Genomic DNA, 22,319 nt, shown 5'->3' with positions numbered 1-22,319 from the left:
TGACTCCCATATCTTTTTCTCTTATGGTTCTGTACACCTTGTTTGTGTCTATATTTAGCAGAGCAAGAACTGTGTTTTCTCCCTTTATCTGTCATCTCAAATCTCCTGACACGGATTACCAAATGACTCATCAAAGAAAGGCAGCTTTCTTCACCATTTGGGGCCTTAGTTTTCCTCATTTGAAAAGGGAGATCAGGGGCACCTGGCTCAGTTGGTTAAGCACCTGACTTGGGCTCAGGGCATGATCTCATGGTTCGTGAGTTGAGCCTGCATTAGGCGCTTCGAAGCCTGCTTGGGATTCTCTCTCTCCTCTCTCTCTCCCCCTCCCCCTGCTTGCTTGTGCGCTTTCTGTCTCTCTCTCTCTCAAAAATAAATAAATGTTAGGGGCGCCTGGGTGGCTTGGTCGGTTAAGCGTCCGACTTTGGCTCAGGTCATGATCTCACGGCCCGTGAGTTCGAGCCCCGCGTCGGGCTCTGTGCTGACCGCTCAGAGCCTGGAGCCTGTTTCGGATTCTGTGTCTCCCTCTCTCTCTGCCCCTCCCCTGTTCACGCTCTGTCTCTCTCTGTCTCAAAAAAAATAAATAAACGTTGAAAAAAAATTTTTTTTAATTAATAAATGTTAAAAAAAAAAGAGTAGACTTAGGCTGTGATTACCAATGGATGTTAAAATCACTGGGTCAGATGTTGATGGGTAACTTTATAAGAGACAACAAGGCTAACAACACCTAAAGCCGCCGATCAACGTTACCATCCCTAGAAAGTAGAAGAAAGAGCCTGACAGCACAGCTCTTATGCACCAGGAAGACGATGACGTCATCTGTGGAATATTCTTGATAAAATAATTGTATCCAAATCCAATCAAGCCTCCAGCCTCTAGAGTCCACATTTCAATGACCAGTTTCTAGGAAATATGGGGGATAGTGGAACATGTTAAAAGACACCACAGGGATGCAATCAAGCAACTCCAGACTGGGAAACTCAGTCTGGAATATTATTCAGCCATGAAGAGGAAGGAAGTATGGACAACACGCTATGTGGTTGAAACTTGAAAACATGATGCTAAGGGAAGCCAGACACAAAAGGCCTCATATTGTATGATCTCATTTATAGGAACTATTTCCCATAGGCAAAAGACAAAGGTAGATCAGTGGTCCCCGGGGACTAGGGGAGGGCAGAAATGGGGAGTGACTACCAGTGGGTAAGGGGGTTTCTCTTTGGGGTGATAAAAATGTTAGAGAATTAGGTGGTGGTAATGGCTGCAAACCATGTGACTCTACAAAAAGCCACCAAATTGTACGCTTTAAAATGGTTCATTTTGGGGCGCCTGGGTGGCTCAGTTGGTTAAGCATCCAACTTTAGCTCAGGTCATGATCTCGCGGTCCGTGAGTTCGAGCCCCGCGTCGGGCTCTGTGCCGACAGCTCGGAGCCTGGAGCCTGCTTCGGATTCTGTGTCTCCCTCTCTCTCTGCCCCTCCCCCACTCACGCTCTGTCTCTCTCTGTCTCAAAAATAAATAAAAACATTAAACAAAAATTAAAATGGTTCATTTTATGGTATGTAAATTATAGTGCAATGAAAAAGAGAGAGAAAGAGGAATGTAAGAGATATATCAACCAGATATAATAGGTAGTAGGCCTTCGGTGGCTCGTGATTCAAACAAACCAACTAGAAAAAGACTTTTTTCTTAAAGTGTTTCGTATTGGGGCGCCTGGGTGGCACAGTCGGTTGGGCGTCCGACTTCAGCCAGGTCGCGATCTCGCGGTCCGTGAGTTCGAGCCCCGCGTCAGGCTCTGGGCTGATGGCTCGGAGCCTGGAGCCTGTTTCCGATTCTGTGTCTCCCTCTCTCTCTGCCCCTCCCCCGTCCATGCTCTGTCTGTCTCTGTCCCCAAAATAAATAAACGTTGGGAAAAAAAAAAAAAGTGTTTCGTATTTATTGTGGGGGAGGGGAGGGGAGAGAGAGGGGGAGGGGCAGAGAGAGGAAATCCCAAGCGGGCTCCACGTGGTCAGTACGGAGCCCAACAGGACACGGGGCTCAAACTCATGGACCATGAGGTTATGACCTGAGCCGAGATCAAGAATCGGGCACTTCACCAACTGAGCCGCCCAGGCGCCCCAGGAAAAAGACGTTTTGGAGGCACATTAGGGAATTTGAACAGGGACTGCCTCTTAAATAATTTGATGAAAAAAACGGTGTTACCACTGCTAGGTGTAAGGAGGGTATTATGTGTGTGGGTTGTTGTTCTTTTACAAACCCTTCATCTGTTAGAGGTAATTACTGAAGTATTTATAGGTGAAATAATACATCTGGAATTCCCTTTAACAAAATGTAGGTGAGGGATGGATGAAACAAGAATGGAAAACATTGATGTTTGTTGAAAACGAGTGCCGGGTGCATGGGTTTGTTACCCTATATTCCCTCTACTGTTCAGTATTATTTAAAATATCTAGGGGCGCCTGGCTGGCAGTGAGGCATGAGACGCTTGATCTCAGGGTCATGAGTTCGAGCCCCATATTGGGGGCAGAGATTACTTAAAAATAAATAAATAAATACACGTTAAAGAAATAAAATAAAAGACCCACAATAAAAGGCAAAGCAATAAAGGGGTCGGCTTTTGCTTTCTTCTTTATGTTTTACGGGTCTCTCCAATGTTCTATAATAACTATATGTTGCCTTTATAATCAGAAAAATATATTAAGGCTACAACTAATCAACGAGGCTGAGTTAGCTGACCTCTCAACTTTGGAGCTTGGTCTCTGGAAAGCTCTATCTTCCCTGGGTCCCACCAGTGTGAGTCAGCCTCAAAGTCTCCCAGGCAGGAGGGAAGGACCCACCGACAGGGAGGAAGGAGGGCACGCTGAGACTCTGTGGTTCCCTGTCGCAGTGTTTCTCCTCTTAAAGCCCAAGGATGGACAAACCCTCTCCGTGGCTCCCTTTAGCCCAACTGAGGCTGGTAGCCTTTTTAGCCTGGTGGCTAATCAGGAGGGTGCTTAAAAGTGCCCCTTGGCCTTGAAAGAGGGAAAGCATTTCTGACCTTGAGAAACAACCTCTCAGACCTTGGTTTCCTCATCTTGTATCATGAGGAAAATAGTAATTCCTATTATTCAACACTATGGCAAGGATTACGTGAAAGGGGCTTATCCTAGATTCTAGTAAGTGCTCAATTAATGAGAACGTTTTATGACATAAAGGAGCTTTGGGGAACCTGGGTGGCTCCGTTGGTTAAGCGTCCGACTTTGGCTCAGGTCATTAGCTCACGGTTTGTGGGCTCGAGCCCCGCGTCGGGCTCTGCGCTGACAGCTCAGAGCCTGGAGCCTGCTTTGGATTCTGTGTCTCCCTCTCTCTGCCCCTCTCCTGCTCATACTCTGTCTCTGTCTCAAAAATAAACAATAAACGCTAAAATAAAGGAGCTTTATAAAAGTGATATAAGCCCATTAGAAGAAAATGCAGGAAAATCGAGGATGAAAAAGAAGCCTCATAGTGCCCCCACCCAGAGAGAACCACAGCGAGAATTTCTCTCCAGGCTCTTTCCTGTGCGTGAGATTGTGTTCTGCTTTTAAGCGCAACTGTAATCCTGCTGTCAACACATTTACATCCTGCTTTTCTTCTTGTAATAGTATAACACATTTCCTCATATTATTATAAGCTGTTTGTAAACATCCCTTTTAATGGCTGTGTAATATTCCACCGCGTGTTTGTGCTGGTCACCCCTGCCCTGGGGTTTTGGACACCTACACTTATTTCCAATTCTCACCATTATAAAGAACACCACAATAAATAAATAAAGCAAGCAAGCTATAGGAACACCTCGATGAACATGTATTCTGAATGACTTCCTTAGGTAGATTTTCAGAAACAGAATTGCTCAGGGTGCCTGGGTGGCTCAGGTGGTGATCTCACGGTTGGTGGGTTCAAATCCCCCATGACGGGCAGCTCACGGCCTGGAGCTTGCTTTAGATTCTGTGTCTCCCCCTCTATGCCCCTCCCCCACTCTCTCTCTCTTTCTCTCTCTCAAAAGATAATACACATTAAAAAAAAAATTTTTTTTAATGTGAAAAGAAAAAAGAAAAGAAAAGAAATGGGATTGCTGGGTCCAAAGGTGAGCACATTTTTAAAGCCCTGGATAGGCGAGGCTGGATCGCCTTTTCAAAGAAGCGATGCCCTTTCTTTTCACCACAGCCGGCAGGTTGGCGTTTCCAATACAGAACTTTGCCAAATACAAGCAATCTCGCATGATATAAAGTAGATGAAAATAGTTTTCTGACCACAGGTGTCAGATGCCCGATTACCTTTTCCTAACCCCCAAGGGCTGGAACCACATTTCATGGTTACTCACCATACACCCCCCATTCTGGTTTCCTTGGCGGAAGGGGTCGGAGGAAGGGTCCTGGGGAAGCACCCAGAGGGGGGTACAAAGAGAAGAAAACACTCGGGGGAGCAGAGACTCCCTCTGTCCCTCGGACGTCACTCCTTACTTCCAGTGATTTGAACCTGGAACCTGCGGACCTAACAGTCCCTGTAAACCCGGGGTGGTGGTGGAGGGGTGGGGGTTGGGGGGGGGCAGTAGGGATCCCCGCTCTTTCCAGGCTTTCTCAAAGGGACCCTCGCTTTGGAAAAGTAGTACCTCCCCTTTCAGCCCGCCCACCCCCGGGGGGAGCCCTCGGAGGCTCCCTTTGGTCGGTGCGGCTGGGGGCTGGGGGCTCCGCCCACGTGGGGCGTGCGGGGCGGGAGGAGTGTCCCCGGCAGCTCACCCCGCAAGCACGACAATCACCACCGCCTGGGGCCGGGAAGCCGGGGCGTGGCCTGGAAGCCGGGGCGGGGCCGGGAAGCCGGGGGCGGGGCTGGGAGGGTGGCGTCACGGCCCCGCCCCCGGCCGGCTCCCTCCTTCCTGCGAGGCGCCGCCGCCGAGTCCTCACCTGGAGGGACAGGTGTGCTCATCTCGCGTCTCGGAAGGCCGGCCAGCGAGTGTCAGGTGAGCGTTAGCAGGAGCCCCGGCTGGGGGCTGGGAGGAGGGTCCGGGGCGGGGGGGTCCTCACCGGACGCAGAGGAGAGCCTGGTCAAAGCAGGCTGGTCAGAGAGAGGGAGCTGTGCGTGGGTCTGGGGAGGCGCCGGTTGCCCCCAAACTCCTGCGATGCCTCTTGGCTAGAGTCACGTTGTACTGAACATGTAGGCTCTGGAGGGATTGGAAGGAGAGGAAGTTGAAGTGGAAAACAGCAGGTTTCCAAGTATTTCAGCCACAAAGCTATCATTTTTTTGGACCTGGTATCTTTTCTTCGTTTGAAAAGTAATGCGCATGGATTGACTGTTGGGCAAATGGAGCAAAGTAGGAAAGAAATCAGCCGTGGTCCTAACACACGCACGAAACGACTGTGGATATTGCGGTGTATTTTCTTCCAGCGTCTTGTTTGTGTGCACGATCGTGTGACTATAATTTTATCATACTGTATTTACAATTTTTGTGTCTTGCTTTTCTCCTCTTTACATTGTGTCGTGAGCATTTTCTCGTGTTGTTATTAGTCATCTGTGTGTGTGTGATCATTATTTTTAATGGCTGCATAATGTTACATTTGAGGGAGGGGCCGTGGCTGGGTGCTCCTCTGAACCCTTGCAGGAAGGATTTGAGGGGGGAGACGGGGAAGTGTCAGAGGAAAACACGGGCTCTGGCTCAGGCCAACCTCCACCTCCAACACTGGGATCTCGAGAATGATCTTTGCATCAGTTTCCACATCAGGGAACTGGATCCATAAAGCTACTTCCCCAGAATGTTGTAAGGATTAAGTGAGCTAATTTATGTAGAAAGCCTCCCACATCATCCCCATGGTTCTGGAAGAAAAAGGGTCCACATGTTTGTGAGTTTGGAGGAGGGATTTGGGCCAGCCAGAGCTGCTGAGGGAGTAGACGAAGAGCTGAGGACAGGCTCCCCAGAAGGGAGATGTCTCTGGGTCTGGGGCCGATGGGCTCATATCCGCTGTGTGGGGGCCAGGCACAGACAGGACCCTAAGGCAGGGCTGTGACCTCCAGGCTCCTAGAAGGGTTCAACCCCTTGGGATAAGCTTCCGGAAGGGCTTTGAAGTGAGAGGACTGGAAGAAAAGTAGGAGGGAAGGGTGAAGGTGGAGCTTAGGAACCAACCCCTTGTACAGATAAAGAAACTGAGGTTCTGGGGCGCCTGGGTGGCGCAGTCGGTTAAGCGTCCGACTTCAGCCAGGTCCCGATCTCGCGGTCCGTGAGTTCGAGCCCCGCGTCGGGCTCTGGGCTGATGGCTTAGAGCTTGGAGCCTGCTTCCGATTCTGTGTCTCCCTCTCTCTCTGCCCCTCCCCCGTTCATGCTCTGTCTCTCTCTGTCCCAAAAATAAATAAACGTTGAAAAAAAAAAATTAAAAAAAAAAAAGAAACTGAGGTTCAGAGAACAGGGGATCTGTTCAGGATGCACACAGGAAGCAGTAACGGAGTAGGTGTAGACCCAGGGCTCCTAACCCCCCCCCTCACCCCACACCCCCCCCCCCCCCTGCCCCAGGGATCTCTGCAACAGAGACTACGGGATGCTGGGGGAAGGAGGAGGTCAGGGTTGAGTCATCACTGCCCTTGGACTAGGCTAAGGTATGCCTAGAGAAAACAGAAGTCTGTGCTTTGGCCTCGGTTTCCTCATCTGTGAAATGGGATAATAACTCCCCCCACCCCCCCCCTCACCCCCCCTTCCTAGTACCCACTGCCAAGCTTGTCCATTGACGGGTAGCCAGGGCCTCCTTCCATTTTTAGGGCCTGTTCGATCTCTGGTCATACACCCCCCCCCATGACCCCCTCATCTTCGTGGCCCCCTGGCCATCTTCAGAGAGGGATCTGGGTACCTGTCAGCTGAATCTGGTGAGTACCTGTGGCCCCATCTTGGTTAGGATGAGACATTCCATACCTCATCTGTTTCTAGGCCCGAGAGATTTTGCTCTGTGTTTCTAATTTGGCCTTTGTGGAATGTCCCCCTACAGCATGCGACTCCATGGTGGGAGTTTCCCAAGTGCTAAAAAAATCTTGTAGTGAGGGTCCCCGACCCTCTGAAGCCACGTCTTTCTGCCCAGCCTGTCACTCTAGGACAGTAATAAGGCTGTCAGCCTCCCCTAGCAATTTTAGCAGTCTCCGTCTTAACCCTGGTCACACTGATTTCTAATGACTTCTTTTGGGTTCTGGGTCTCCTACAATAGATGCACTTCCCTAGGGCACAGCCCACCCCAAGGCCCAGGCCAGTCCCAGCTCTGTTCCCTGTGACTGCATCAGTAATAACTGTATCTGTCATTCAGGTGTCAGACTCCGGGCTGCAGGCTTTATGTGCATCAACTCTCGTAATCCAATGGACCTTCCATGTCTTTCTTTTCTTTCTTTTTTTTTTTTTTTAAGTTTATTTATTTTTGAGAGACCGACGGAGCAGGTGGGGGAGGGGCAGAGAGAGAGGGAGACACAGAATCTGAAGCAGAATCCAGGCTCCGAGCCGTCAGCACGGAGCCCAAGGCCGGCCGAGCTCAAGAACTGTGAGATCAGGACCTGAGCCGAAGTCAGCTGCTTAACCGACTGAGCCACTCAGGTGCCCCTCATGTGCGCATTGTAAACCATACATGAAAATAGGATATTTGGAAAGCTAAGATTGGAAACTTAAATAAGAATACAAATTCTGATCTTTCTTCCCACACCCCAGTAGATTGCCTAGGGAACTTCCTGGGCGCTGGCATCTACTTTGGAGACAGCTCCGTTAGTGGTCACCAGAATCCCCTGGATGCTTTTCAGCGTAGGTGAGCAGACTCACGGTGTCCTGAAGAGGAAGGGGACCCGTTCATCGGGGCCTCAGATCCATGCAGGTTCCTGTTGGCGTGCCCCATGGGAAACGAAGGCTGAGTGGGGTACGGTCCCTAAGGCAGGGTGAGGCCCCGGGGTGGGTCCGAAGGGTAAATTGGAGTCCTTCCTAACCTTTGTGAATATTAAATCACGTTCTGGGGGCGCCTGGGTGGCTCAGTCGGTTGAGTGTCCGACTTCGGCTCAGGTCATGATCTCACAGTCTGTGGGTTCGAGCCCCGCATCGGGCTCCGTGCTGACAGCCCAGAGCCTGGAGCCCCTTTTGGATTCCGTGTCTCCCTCTCTCTCTGACCCTCCCTCGTTCATGCTCTGTCTCTCTCTGTCTCAAAATAAATAAACGTTAATTTAAAAAATTTTTTTTAATCTCTCAGTCTCAGGTTTCTACCTGTCAAACAGGTGGGGTGATCTCCCGCTCATAGGCTGGCTGTAGAATTAAGCACGAGCCAATGAAAAGTGCCTAATGTGGTGCCTCATGGTCCAGCAAATTCGAGTTCCCTCACTCTCTCCCTCTTCTTCCTTTCTGTGTGCAGAACTCCAAGCTGTTCTGAGCAAAACCAGTGGATAAATCCCATCTTTAGCTGCTTGTGGTTAAAGACCCTTCGTGCCTCCGTCTCCCTCATCAGCCTTCTCCCCCCAGGGAGGGGGATCCTGGGTGCCACTTGACTGGTGTCCCTACGGTGGGCCCCCCCAGCTTCAAATGTCTGAGATTCCTACCGTAGCGTTGGGTTGGCTCGGGCTGTTCCTCTCCACCCTCCAAATCTCCCCACCTTCGAGCCCCTCCTCCTTCTCCCTTCCCCAGGGGCAACTCCCCAGTTTCTCCAGGGAAGGGGCTTGGTGGGCAATCTGGTTAGAAGAGGCCTCAGGGACTTCTCTGGATGCTCATCCATGTAGCACTTCGCATAAAGTTAGAAACTCCCCCGTTGTGCATTTCACAGGATGCCCTCCCCGGGTGCAGGGGGAGAGGGGCGGCCGGCCACCCCGCGGTGCCACTCCCCCCCACTGACCCCAGGCCACGTGGACGTGACCTGTGGCGCTCACTATTTAGCAGGTCCTCTCCGGGATCCTTCATCCATCTTTTTTTCCTGTGTATACCCAGCTGCCCCAGGATTGTCAATTGGAGGCGAGCAGGACTCGGTGTGGATCTCTCAGGCCCCGTGAGGAGTAGGCATCAGGAAATGTTTGTGGACAGACGTGTGACATGGTGAGATGATGAGTCGCCCCAGCTATGCTGAGTCGAGAAGTGTTGCTGTGGGAATTGGGATCATTAGCCGTGGCAATCATCGTAATTCCCGCGGCCCGGTTAATGAGTGGTTGTGCGTCCCAGAGATGGGATTCCTTGGATTCCCAGAGGATGGAAGGAGCACGTTTTGGAGAGAACTGGCCGCAGTGCGAACGGGGAGGTCGTGTTGAGCCGAGGGGCAGCGAGGTGACAGGCCGAGTTGAAGGAAGGATATAGACAGAGGCGGGAGAGCGGGGGTGGGGAGAGGTGAAGCCGGTGGCCCTTTGGTGATGCTGGGGTGCCTGTGCCTATAGCGACCGGCGTTCCCAGCTCCTCTGGGGAGTCGATTCCCCCAACAAAGACCAGCAGCACAGGGAACACTGAGAGAGGCTTTGCCCCGGCGGAGGGGGGCGGGAACAAGAGCCCACCCCAAGAAGGGGTGGACGGGGTGGGGAGGAACCACAGGATAAGGAAGGCCTGTCCCTAAGGGAAGGCTGTCAGGCATCGGCTGGCCCAGGGATGGAAAGTGCCAGGCCCTCGCCTCCACTCCTACAACCACACACCCACAGCAGAATTTGCTCATTGTACAGGTATTTATGGGGCACCCATTACCAATTGGACACCCACAGGAGCATATAAGAGGATTTCTCTCTCCTGGAGCTTATGTGTAAGGGCATTCAAAATAAACAAGTTAATGTTTTCAGCCCGTGGTAAGTGCCATAAAGAAAATAAGACGGGGACGCCTGGGTGGCACAGGCGGTTGAGAGCACGACTTGGGCTCGGGTCATGATCTCGCAGTTAATGAGTTCGAGGCCCGCGTCGGGCTCCGAGCTGACAGCTCGGAGCCCTGGAGCCCGCTTCGGATTCTGTGTCTCCCTCTCTCCCTGCCCTCCCCCGCTCACACTCTGTGTCTGTCTCTCAAAATAAATAAATAAATAAACATGAAAAATTAATAAACAAAAAAAAGAAAAGAAAGCAGGATGATCCAGTAGGAAGAGAGGCAGAGGGGAAGGAGGCCTGCTTAAGATTGTGTGGTCAGGGCACCTGGCTGGCTCACCCGGTAGAGCACGTGAGTCTTGATCTCGGGTTGTGAGTTCGCGCCCCTTGTTGGGTGTGGAACCTACTAAAAGACTGTGTAGTCAAAGAAGGCCTCTCCGAGGAGGTGACTTTTGAGTTGTGGCTTGAACACCAGTCATTGCGTTCAAGCCCTTGAAGATCTGGGGGGAGATAATTCTAGGCCGGAGGAATGGCAAATGCAAAGGCCTCGAGGCCTTTGAAATGCAAGAAGAAATGAAAAAAGATAGTTTGAGATGAGGTCCGAGAGGCAGGCCGGGGCCAGATCATAGCAGGCCTGGGAAAGAACATTGGATCGCACGCTAAGGACAGAAAATACTAGTGTATTTTCGGTAGCCGAGGGGTGTGATCTCCCAGGTAACAGACCACTGTAGTATCCGAGTGAAGGATGTAGACAGTGAGAGGGGACCGGGTTCAGAGTACAGCTGGGAGGTGTTGCTGATGGGATGTGTACAATGTTTTAAATATGGGAGTGGTGGGGGGAGAAAACCCTTTTCCTCTGAGCCCACACGTGTGTGACCTCGGGATCTTTCTCAACAGAGTGCCCCAGATGTGGAATGTGTAGACCTTCCCCATCCAGTCCAGCCCTTAGTTTATAGATGGGGAGACTGAAGAAAGGGCCTTAGAGCTCTCCTTGTCCAGCCCCTCAGAGAGGGGCTGCGAATTCTCCAAATTCCTGCTGAAATCCGGTGGCTGAGCTGGGACTCAAATGTGGGCTTCCTGGGCCTCTTGCTACCGTACCCGGCTGCCTCACCACCGAAGCTGGAGGAGGAGGAGGAGGAGGGAGGAACCACTGCCTGAGAAAGACCAGGCATGGCGATGTGGTGAGATCACCAGGAGAAGCATCTAGAGCCAGTGGAGTCTGGAGAGGCCCAGGCCAAGTCCCTTGCAGCTGCCCTGAGAGCAGTCAGAGGTGGGTGGGACATCGTGGAAGAGTCTGGGGGCAAGCTGCCAAGGCCTCGCTGGGCGAGAAGAATGCACCAGGGCAGCATTTTCAGGCTGGCAAGCTGGAGGAGGACCCCTTGGAGCCCGTGGTGGGTCATCGACCCTCGGGGGTCTTGGGAGAGGCACAAGTAGCAGCTAAGAAGAGGAAGACTCAGAAAACGCCCTGCAGGGGCATCCGAGAGCCAAGGCCATAGGTGAAGACACAGGGTGGGCAAGGCCAGTGGCTCACCTGGGCCCCCCTGCAGGTGCATACCTCCGCCCACCTCCACTCAAGGGGACGGGGAGGGCAAGGGAAGACGAAGCTGGAGGTGATGCAGCCCGTGTGCTAGAAGTCCGAGTCAGGTGGCCTGGGTTTCCCTCCCTGCCCGCTCTTCACAACATTATCAACATCTTCCTCTCCCTCAGGGCCTCTTCTGGGCCAACTTGCCTGTGCATCATCATCCGTATTATCTCCATTTTACAAACGAGACTCAGAGGTTAAGGAACTTTCCTAGGGTCACACGGTTCAAAAGGAGCGAAGTCAGCATTCGAGGCCAGCTTCTTAACCACAGGGGGCTTCCGTCTTGGGCTACCTTTGTGACTTTGAGTGAGGCTCCCTGGGGCTCATTTTCCGCCTGTAGAATGATCGAGCTGGAATCAAGGAGCCCCCTCGGGCCCCTGTGGCTCTTGGTGGGGCCCAGAATTGCTTTTCTAGGAGAGGGGCTCAAGAGTCTGATGGAGGGGCTGGGGACTCGTCTCCGCCCTGTGTTCTCCACCAGCTTGGGAGAAGTGGGTAGGGGCGCAGATTCTGTCGGTCTACTTCCTCTGCTGAGGATGGACGTGTAGGTTGGATGACTCAGTGCGGGTAATGTGTCCTATAGAGTGCCTGGCACACAGTAGGTGCTCAATATGTGTAGCTCTTGTTTTGTCAGAGAGAGCGAAGGCTGTCTCTTCACGGACTATTCATTCGCTCATTCAGCAAATATTCATTCACACCTCCTGTGTGCCAGACGCTATTCTTTTTTTTTTTTTTTTTTAATTTTTTTTAACGTTTTATTTTATTTTTGAAAGAGACAGAGCGTGAACCGGGGAGGGGCAGAGAGCGAGGGAGACACAGAATCGGAAGCAAGCTCCAGGCTCTGAACTGTCAGCATAGAGCCTGATGCGGGGCTTGAACTCGCAAACTATCAGATCATGACCTGAGCTGAAATCGGCCGCCTAACCGACTGAGCCACCCAGGCGCCCCGCCAGAGACACTATTCTTGATACTGGCGACCAGTGGTGTCCCCAAAATAGCAATAATGCCCTGCCTTCATGTAGCTGTTATTCTAGAAGGAGACTCAGACAGACCAAAAAAAAAAAAAAAAAAAAAATTCAAGTATCATGTAGAATACGTTATAGAGAGATATGTTTTATAGAGAATATGTTAGAGAGAGAAATGATACATAGAGAATATATTATAGAGAGATAAGTGCCAGGAAAAAATGAAGCAGAGAAAGGGGGGAAGCAGTGCCCTAGTGGGGTCAGGATCTTCAGTTAGGAGGACTGGAAGATCTCTCTGTGAAGGGGGTGAAAGCCAAGACCTCAGGGAGGTGAGGGAATGAGCCATGTGGGTGTCTGAGGGAAAAGCATCCCAGGCAGCAGGAACAGCCAGGGCTAAGGCCTCGGCACAGATTGCATAGGGCCATTTGAAGGACCTTCCCTGATGTTTAGTAAACCCCAGGGTGCCCATAGTCAAGACTCAGATTACAGATCCCTTTGGGAGGACTGAAAACTTCCCCCCCCCCATCTCTGGTTTCTTCTGCAATATTGTTTTGTGGTCTGGCAGTTCCAGGGCATTCCTTGAGATCCCCAGCCCGGTGCTCCAGGGTGCCGAGGAAACAGTAGGGTCAGATTGGGAGAGTGTTGGGGAGTCTCTCCTCCTGACCCCAGTGCAGAGCAGCCAGACTCCAGGGTGGGGCCCATGTGAGCTGGGACCTATTGTTCAAGGTTGATTGCATCTTCTGGGTGAGTGAGTGGGTGTGCAGGGAGCGGACTGGGGTGAACTCAAGCGGGCCACACCTTGGGTGTTACGTCCCAGGAGGAATCATTGAGAACCTAGTATGAAGACAGAAGTCAGGCCCAGAGGCTGCTAGAACTCCGTAAGCTTTCTCCCCCCCTTGGAACTGCCTCCATTCCTCCACTCAGTTTTATGTCACATCTCAGTTTCTCCTTAGAGCTGAGCTGCAAAGCTCTTTAGAAGGACCCTGGGGGGCTAGTCTTCCAGGAGTTTAGGAAGGAGGAGAACTGGGGCCCACACATAGGTAATCAGAGCCTGGGTGTGGGCGGTGGGTGGAGACAGCAGGAGAAAGCCTTGGAGCAGGCCTTAGGGGACAAGTAGATCTTAAGACTGGGTGGCCCAGGAAACTGACCAGGATCCTTCCGTGGGGGGTGGGGGTGTGACAAGATTGGACAGGGAAACTGGGACTTTGTGGTTAATGCGTGCCCTTAGGCAAGCACTGTTAAGAGCCTCAGATGCGGGCTCTGTGCTGTGTAAACTCAGGGAAAGAATAGAGTAGGATTTAATCTGTTGTTGTCTGAGAGGTTAACCACCTCCCCCAGGGCCAGGTGCTTCGTGGATGCTAAAGCCGGACCAGTCCCTTCCTGGAGAGGGAGGCCGTAATTGGGAAGCAGAGCCCGGGTCGGAGGGGTGGGCGGTGACACAGGGGTGCATTCCACCCTTGCTCAGTACTTCCAAGGGCCCTCTGCCTGGGGCCCCAGGCCTGGGCACCTTGTGTCACTTTAGGAGAACCTGCAGCCCCATGGAGGGCTGGCATCCTTGGACACTGGAAACAGAGCCTCTGGATTCAGGGTTGGCGAGATTGAGATGAGAACAGATGACAAAGGGCATTGGTATGTATCACAGGGTGGTGGCTGGCCTCTAGGACAGGGTCACACTTGGGGACTTCTAGGGGATGAAGGAAGTCATAAAAATGGATACAACAGACTCACGTGAGGAAACGAGATGGGGGGCTGCTGCCTCGGCCAGCTGAGTGTGGTCACAGCCCGGTGTGAGTTTGGACCCAGAGTTGCCTGTTTTCCCAGGGCTTCAAGAGAAATAGGGAATATGGATCTGTAACATGAAATCGGCCTATTTACAATACTGGTTATCAATGAACAAAACAGTATAAATAACAAAGAAACGCCCACCACCTTCCCTGGTGACCCCTGCTCTGGCAAAGGGTGCGCTGAGGTCAGGTCCCCAGCTGACTGGTGATCTCCCCTGGGAGAAGGTTTGTTGTCACTTTCCTGCTCTTGGAAATGACCTCATGATAGACTCAGTCTTCCAGGGACATCGGGAGAACAGAGCTATCTCTTTGGCTGTGCTGTGTGGTCCTGAGCAAACCCCTCCCCTCTCTGGGTCCCATTTCCTGCTGTGTGATAGAGAAGAACCTGGTCTGCCGGGCTCCCACCAGTTTGGACAGTGTGTGACTAAGTCCCTCAGCCTTGAGGGAAGATGCAGTTATTATGGAAGTGACTCTTCCCGGGAACCATGCTTCCGGGATTGGATACAGTGCACTCTGGCATTTTGTGTGTCCACAATCACAGTTGTGCCTGTGAATGGATGTGTGTCATAATTTGGAGCTGTGCATGGCGCAGTGTCAATATCATCTTAATAACTTTGCCCTAGAACCTTTCATTGGCTACCCTGGAAGCTGGTGAGAAGCCTTAATTAATTCTCCCAGTGACCTGGGGAGCAGGGTCTTCTTCCTGATTTGCAGATATGGAACCCCAAGCCCAGAGTTGGGAGGTGCCTTAGCTAACCTTGCACCACTGGCGCCTCTGACTCAAGTGTTAGTTCCGACGCAGTGTGTGGGGTTCCTCATGAAACCGGTGAGACCAGGATTAGGGTTTGGGGGTCTGTTTTGTACCCATCACAGTTTGAGCTGCTGGAAAAGCAGGGAGGGAGACGGAAAAGGTCTTTGCCTTTGATCTTTCCATGGGTGGTGGTGGTGGTGGTGGTGAGGATAGCTGAGCCCTGGCTACCTCCCTGGGTCTTTTGTCAACATCCCTATCTCTTGCTGTCCTGCCAAATCATTGACCCCTGAATTAACCTGGACTGTGTCCTCTGCAGTCCTCAGAGCCCCCGAAACATTCTCCTCTGGTTTGAGAGGAGAAAGAACCGAGCAGGTGGAAGAGGAGGCTCTGGGTCTAGAAAACCCCAGCTTTTCGTGCGCCCGCCTCCTCCCCACCCCCACCCAGCGTTTTCCACCTGTGCCCCAGACTGGATCAGGGTGTCGGTGTCTGTGTGTTCCCCGGCCCCACACGTAAGACCGCCTTCCCGCAACGGGCTACTCGTCAGGCTGGGGGACTGTGTTTCCCTGCCGCGCCCCCCCTCCCCCCACCAGCGTCCCCGGGAGCCGAGGGCGCGGGCCCTTTAAATCCTCCGGGGCGGCGGCGGCGGGCCGGGGATGACATCAGCGGTCGGGCCCGGGGCTCAATGGGAGCCGGCGGGCGCGCGCCGGGCGGGAGCGCGCGAGCCGGCGGCGGGGGCGGGCGGGCAGGAGGGCCCGGAGGAGGGAGGTGGCGGCGGCGGCGGCGGCAAGAACCTAGAGCCAGAGCCCGGCCGGGGCCGAGCGGAGCGGAGCGGAGCGCGGCGGCGGCGGCGGCGGCGGCGGCGGCTGGGCCGGGAGAGGCTGGCGCGCCGGGCGGCTCCGCGAATCCTCCGGCATCCGCCCCGGCGGGCCGCCCCCGCCCGCGGCAGCCCCCAGAGCAGCGGCCCGGTACCGGCGCCTTCCCGGCGGGGTAAATATTGGGGGGCCGCGGGCCCGCGGAGGGGCGCAAACCCGGGGGGAAACGGGGCTCCCTCCGCCTCTTTGTTTTTGCGCGAGAGGGAGGGGAGGGGAGGGCGGACACACGCGCGTTCGCACTCGGGTACGGGGAGGGGGGGGCAGCCCGGGCGCCGCCCGCTCGGCCCGGCGAGGACAAAGGCGCGGCTGGGGACGAGGAGGAGGAGGAGGGTGACTATTATTTTGCAGGCTTAACCGGGGGAGGCCCCCCCAGTCTGGCCCGCCTCCCCCTCCCCCAGCTGGACCCTTCAAGGCCCCAGCCGGCCGAGAGGCCACCCCGGGCTGGGATTGGGGGGACGCTGCGGGGGGGAGGGGGAGGTCCGGGACTAGGGTGCTGGGGCCACCCTAGACTGTTGATACTGTTGATTCGGGCTTCTCGGCCAAACCCTGGGCTTCTGTGTGTTTCACTGGACAATCAGCAGCGCCTCCCCCCTTCTCTCCCGGCTCGGGGCTCCGGACCTGGGGGTCAGCGAGGCTGCTCCCGTGTGTTGGATGGGGGTGCTCCGGGGGCGCCTGGGGGCCCTGAGGTGATGGGGTGTGTGGTCACTCAGCCACAGATTCTGTTTTCCTTTGTGGAGAGAAAGAAAGGGGTGGGGGTTATTTATCAGATCGCATTCTCCCGTTTCTGCTGGGAGAAATCCATGTTTTGCGAGTCTCCGTGGACACAAACTATGTTTTGTCCGGGTCTCTCTAGAGAGAGGATTCCCAAGCTCCTCTTCACGCCCAAACTCAAAGTGGGGTGAGCCCCCTCCCCAACTTTTCCCTTAGTTCTCTTGCTTGTGTTCTCAGCACAACCTTCCTGGGCACAGCCTTCCTCAGGGAGAAGGATTTGGGGAGAAGGAGATCCAGAGTGTCTGAAGTTACGCCCAGGGAATGCCTGTTTGGGGGCTCCTTTGCCTTACTGTCTAGAGCGTCCCTCCAATTTTTATGTTAATGGCCCAGCGATAAGGGCTCTGGCTGGGGGTGAGGGGGTATCAGAGAGTAAGAAAACTGTCCATGTGCTCTGCTGCTTGGTAGTTTGTGTAATTTTTTTTTAACCAGCTGAAACTCCGGATTTGCGTCTGCCTTTTTTTTTTTTTTTTTCTTTTTCACTTCGTTTTTTCCACCCCCCCCACCCCCCCACCCCCCATGGGAGAATCGGCAAAGAACTGGAAAGCTTCTCCTTTTCCTGACTCTATCCTTTCTCCTTTCCTCTGGGCGGCTTTTTAGGGGACAGTGCTGGGACAGTCTAGGCTCTCTCTGGGGCCCTGCCCCCCGCCCCGGGTCTGGGTGGCTAGCGCCCAGCCGTGGTTTCCTGCAGGGCTGTTGTTTGCACCCTCTCTTCTTCCCTTCTCTGCCCACAGCCCGGTGAGTGGGGAGGGGCTGGGGGGTCATGTGCAGTGTATTTATGTAATTTATGTAAGACACCCAGACGGAGGGCGCGGGTATTTATATAACCTGGCGTGGGTATTTATGTAATATAGGATGCGGGTATATTTATGTTTCTCTCCTAACCTGCGGCTTTCCTGGCTGCCATGTGTGGTCTCTGAATTGGCGTTGGCAGAAAACGGACTGGGGGGGCAGTGTTTGTGTATGTACACACCCGTGACCCCCCCGGTCCCCTCCCCCTCTGTGCGGCTCACGGTGTGCGTCTGCTTTCCTTTCTTCCTTTGGTGGGTACACACAGGTCGGTGTGTATGTGAAATGTGAGTTTTCTGCAAATGTGGAGAGTGTTCCGCTGGCAGCCGCGGCACCTCAGCCGGGACTGGCCAGGCGTGTGGGCAGAGGCCCTTGGTTGAGAGCCCAGAGTTTGGCTGGCATGGGGTGGAGGCTACTTCCTTGTGGCCACCGGGGGAAGGGCCAGTGGAGGCTCCCTGGGCGTTAGGTGCCAGGGCTGGATGTGTCTCCTGGGCAGGAGCTGTTGGCTTCTGGCCTCTGCGGGGCCAGAGAGCTCCAGCCTGGCCATCTGTGAACTAGATCTCGCCCATCTCCCCTCCCAGGTGGGTCTGGCTTTGGGGATGGCGTTTGGCATAGGAAAGAGGCAGGGCTGCTGTGCCTGGTACAGCTGCTTTTCCGTCTTCCTGCTTTGCTTCCCAGGCCTGGCAGGAAATCAGTCCTGATTGTGTCAGGTGGGGCAGCGGGAACCCCGTCTGGGTCCGAGGTGAGGAGACTGCCACCAAGTTGCTGCTGGGGAGTGTGGGGCAGGTGATGTGGTCTCCCTAGTTCCCTGTGTACAAAGGGAGACCCCCCCCATATGAACACTCTGAGACGTTAGGGATCCCCCGTCTTTCTCCCCATTTGATAGTTCACCATCCCCTCTCCCCTAACTGTAGAAACCATCTCCTGGCCTTTGAGTTTCTTCTTCTGCAGGCCAGGATCCTGGAGGGCACAGGGATCCCCACCAGGGTGGCCCCTGATGTCTCATGGGCTTGGGCACAGGATGGGGCACAGGAGGAGGGGAGCTGCTCACATCAGCATCCTTCCCTCAGACCTCTCCCCCCACCCCAGAGGCCAGTGGCTAAAAACCTGGCTTTGGTTGCCTCAGTTGCTCTGTGGGGCCCTCTGGGGAGACCCTCCTTCTAGTCTTGAAGGAAGCCAGCCCCAAACTGTCCGTCCCCAAAAATACGTGCAGCGAGACCTGTGTGAGGTGCTTGGTGTTGTGGGAGAGGGAGGTGACTGGGTGTTCTGGCTGCCCCCTGAGTTGGGGAGGAGGCCCCTCTCCAGCAGGGCACACTGCACACTGGCAAGTTCTGGCCTCTGGAAAGACCAGGCCGGGCCATGGAGGCCTCGTGTCCGGTTCCTGGCACTAGAAGCAGAGAAGGTTAGGGGTGGGGGCCGGGGTTAGGGTTCACCTTGTCCTTCCGTCCCTGGAGGTTGGAACTTGCCGGTGGTTGCCATGGTAGCACCCCCAGAACGAGCAGCTCCTGTGTCCCCCCCTCCCCCATCACCCCCTTTGTCTTTGATTTTCCTTTCAGGGTCTTGGCCCTTTGTGACTGGCCCGCACCTGAGAGGCTCTTATTGGAGGGTCCCCAGATGCGTGTCCCCCGAGGAGATGCTTGCTTGGCTCTTTCCTCCCGGGCCTTATCTCCAATTCCGCCTTCTGCCTGGCCACCCTGACATGTGTTCGCAGCCCGCCTCCGCTATTGCTCACACGTGGAGGCCATCAGGCCACCTGACACCTGGGTGCCCTCGGGCAAAGCCAGGCCAAATCTCTTCCTGTGCAGTGGGAGGGAGAATGTTGGTCTCCCGAGTTCCTTGGGTCTTTCCCTGGCCTTTGGTGGGGGATCTGGTGGGGTCTAGCGGTCTAGGCTCCCTTCCCGGCTCTCCGCTTCCCTGACCCGTGTGTCTCTGCTTCCCTCCGCAGCGAGAGTGAGTCATGGAGCTGCGTGTGGGGAACAAATACCGCCTGGGACGGAAGATCGGGAGTGGGTCCTTTGGAGACATCTACCTGGGTAAGTGTCTCTAGTTCCGGCCTAGTGGTTTTGGGGCCCTGGGGACAGCGCCGGGGACAAGCAGGAGGGAATGTGGCAGGTCTTCAGGCTCTGAAGCCAGAACTTGGCCTCAGGCCTCCCGTGGCATGTTTGGGCCATTTTGTCCCCAGGGCCATCCCAGGTAAGGAGGGAAGCAGCAGGTTGTGGGGGAGGCAGGCCAGGGGGCTCCTCACGCAGTCAGGGTGGGGTGGGGTGCCCACCTGCTGCAGGCTGGGCGGAAGAGGGTGTTTTTAGCTCTGGTTTCCAGCTGCAGGTGACCTGGGTCTCCAGCCGGGCGCGGGAAAGGCCAGGCTGGGGTAGCACCCCTGTTTCTTGCCTCCTGGGAGAAGGATGCTAATAGGCAGAGGAGGCCTGGGCCCCCTCCCTCTGCTTGGGGGGCCCCCTGGAATTCAGCCCAGGCAGGCTTCGGAATGACAATGACGCAGGCTCTCCCAGTAACCTCTGGGTGGGGGCGGGGGGTAGGGGTCTGGCCATAGCGTTCTGGATCTTTCTCTCCGGATGTGCTTCCTGTTGAAAGTCTGAGTTTGTTCCCGTGTTGTCATTTGAAACGAATCGCTCACCCCGTTCCCTGACCTGGCAGAAAAGGGTCTGGAGGGGAGATACTGTGTGGGTAACCTTGAATGGGAGTTGTTAGAGCAGGGTGGCCAGCCCCTGGGGTCTATCCTCGTCCCTGTCCCTCTTTTCCTCCTTGGAAAAGCAAGGTAAATAATTTCTGTCCCGGGCAGAGAAAAGAAAGCATCAAGGCAGTGTGCTGTGCTCATCGGTTCTGAACTTGGGGAGGAGGGGGTTTCTCTCACCCAGTGGTCTGGGTCTCTGCCCTCTTGGGGTACGGACTCCTTCTTGGTGAGCTGCTGCCTCCCCCGTCGGAGGGGACAGGGAGGGGACATTCTCTGAGCATGTAGTTGGTTCTGGGCAGGGTCCTAGTTGAATGTGGTCGCCCCGCACAGCAGCAGCCTCTAGAGCCGTGCTGTCCCTTCCGCACACATCAAGAAGCAGGTGCAGTACCATTGATGGCAGTACCTGGCCATCAAATTGGCCACCCAGGGTTTCTCTTGAACACTAGAAAAGGCAGTCTTTATACCCCACATGAGCGAGAGGGTGTGACACAGAACATGAGGGGAAGACGTCAGACAGACCCGAGTTCCAGACCTGGCTGTGTGCAGCTGCAGGAAAGTCGTGTGGCTGCTCTGTGCCTCAGTGTCCCCATATGGGAAGTTTGTGTGATGTTGAGGCCTGGCTGACCAAGAGCAAAAGGCACGGGGAGTAGTTTTCGGCACGCGTGCACATCTGCTTCTAGGAAGCGTCCAATCCAGGGCCTTCTCTTTGCAGAAGGGAACAGAATGGGGAGAGGCAGGCCAAGGTCATTTCAGAAAGCTAGTGTCCCTGGTCCATGTGGTGGGACCTCCCTGGGGGCAGGACTTCCTGTTTATCTAGTTTATTTTAAAAACCAGACCCAGATTTGCTTCTCTTTGGACAGGCCCTGATGTAAATTCTACCAGGGTGCTTCTCGTATGCCCTTGAACAGGTGATGACCTCTGCCAGCCTTGGCTCCCCTGTCAGTAAAACGGGGTCATGAGGCCCGCAGGGTGGTGAGAAGTCACGAGATCAGAGTGTGCACAACGCCCGCACGTTTCGGCCCAGCGGTAGTGTTTTTATGTCCCCCCCCGCCCCCCCCCCCCCCCCCCCCCGCCAGCCCTCCGTCTTTTTTGGGATTTGCTACTGTCCAAAGGATTTGGGTCCCCTTCGGCCTGAGTGGAGGTGGGGAGCCCGTTCTGCCCTGAGCAGCTGCCCTGTCCAGCCTTTGCTGGGTGCTCAGGCCGAGGGGGTCCTGGCGTGACGCCGCGTCCTGCTCATTCCTGGGCTCCTGCTGGTGTGGGGACAGTGGCGATTGTAGGGCCTCCCCAGCTGGCCTCGCTGGCTCCCTTTGTTCAGAGCTCTGGCTGCATTCTTGTCGCTGGTGCCTGTGCCAGGGCCTGACTCCAGATGGCCTCTGCAGGTGGGGTTGGGTGCGGTCTCCAGGCCCTGCTTTCCAGGATCACCCGAAGGCGAGTGCTTTGTGGATATGGCTTCGAAGCCTGCAGCTTCTCTTCCGGTCCCGCCTCCAAGTATCATAACGGGACAACCAGGAGAGTGGGACCAGCTTTGTCAGGGCCTCGGGTCAGCTACACGGAGTCCAGAAGTGGCCGAGACTGTGCCCACTCTACCACCACTGGCTGTGCGCCCTTGAGAACTCCCTATGCCTCTTAGTCTCTGCTCCTCGGTTCTCAATGGCGAGGGGACGGTGCTCCCCAACGGGTGCTTGTGGGGGTGCTTTCTTCTGCACTTCCAGTCCAGCCAGGTCCCTGATTATATACGTGAGTCTGTGCTGGGGAGAATGAGCCCCCACGTGAGGTTGGTCACCCCCTCTCCCCACCCAGGACTTCCCCAGGCCCCAGATCCTAGGGCGGGCCGGCTCCAAGCCCTTCTCCGTGTCCCAAGTTTGTTTTCCAGACTGGCCCATCCCCCAACAGGGCCACTGTATCCAACTGCTGGGTCACCTCCACCACCCCTGCTCTGGCACTCTTCACTTAGAATTCTCCTCCATTGCCTCCACAGAAGGTGAGCGGTGTTCATCCAGGACAGGGCTGCCTCAGTGGTCCAGGGCTCACTGTGTATGTGTCTGTCGATTGAACGACTGAGCTGCTAGACAGTTGGAGTAGAGAAAAAAAAAAAAGAGTCTTTGGGGACTAACATTTAAATCCTGGCTCTGCCCCCAGCTAGACCTATGACCTCGGGCCAGTTACGTCACCTTACTGAGCCTCAGTAGCCGAACGCAGGGAGCTCAGAGACAAGGCTTGCAGCTTCCTGATAGAACCCAGAGGCAGCAAAAGGCCTTGTGGTGGTGGGAGCCTTTGGGGGCAGGCAGCTGTGGTGGCTTTCCAGCACTCTGCAGGGACACGAAGCCTTGGCCTAGGAGCGAGGTCCGTGTCCTG

The 22,319-nt window shown here is 54.8% G+C and overlaps 1 protein-coding gene across 9 annotated transcripts in view; it reads left to right on the top strand.

Moving 5' to 3' along the window:
* Window positions 1-4,915: 4,915 nt before the first annotated feature.
* Window positions 4,916-22,319, top strand: part of CSNK1E (casein kinase 1 epsilon) — a 33,742-nt gene continuing 16,338 nt past the window's right edge. For 3 of the 9 annotated variants that reach the window (XM_047866483.1, XM_047866482.1, XM_047866484.1), the window contains exons 1-2: window positions 15,688-15,833; window positions 19,221-19,308. In XM_047866483.1, coding sequence (XP_047722439.1) covers window positions 19,233-19,308 — 76 coding nt within the window. In that variant the 5' untranslated portion in view covers window positions 15,688-15,833; window positions 19,221-19,232. Of the gene's footprint in view, window positions 4,968-15,686; window positions 15,834-15,990; window positions 16,049-17,048; window positions 17,857-19,220; window positions 19,309-22,319 lie in introns of those variants that run through there. The other 6 variants (XR_007153927.1, XM_047866477.1, XM_047866480.1 and 3 more) reach the window with 5 other exon arrangements.

The sequence above is a fragment of the Prionailurus viverrinus genome, chromosome B4, assembly GCF_022837055.1.
Source record: "Prionailurus viverrinus isolate Anna chromosome B4, UM_Priviv_1.0, whole genome shotgun sequence".
In the NCBI taxonomy this organism is placed as follows: Eukaryota; Metazoa; Chordata; class Mammalia; order Carnivora; family Felidae; genus Prionailurus; species Prionailurus viverrinus.
The sequence above is the reverse complement of the archived record's forward strand: the minus strand, read 5'-3'. Positions and strand labels throughout refer to the sequence as shown.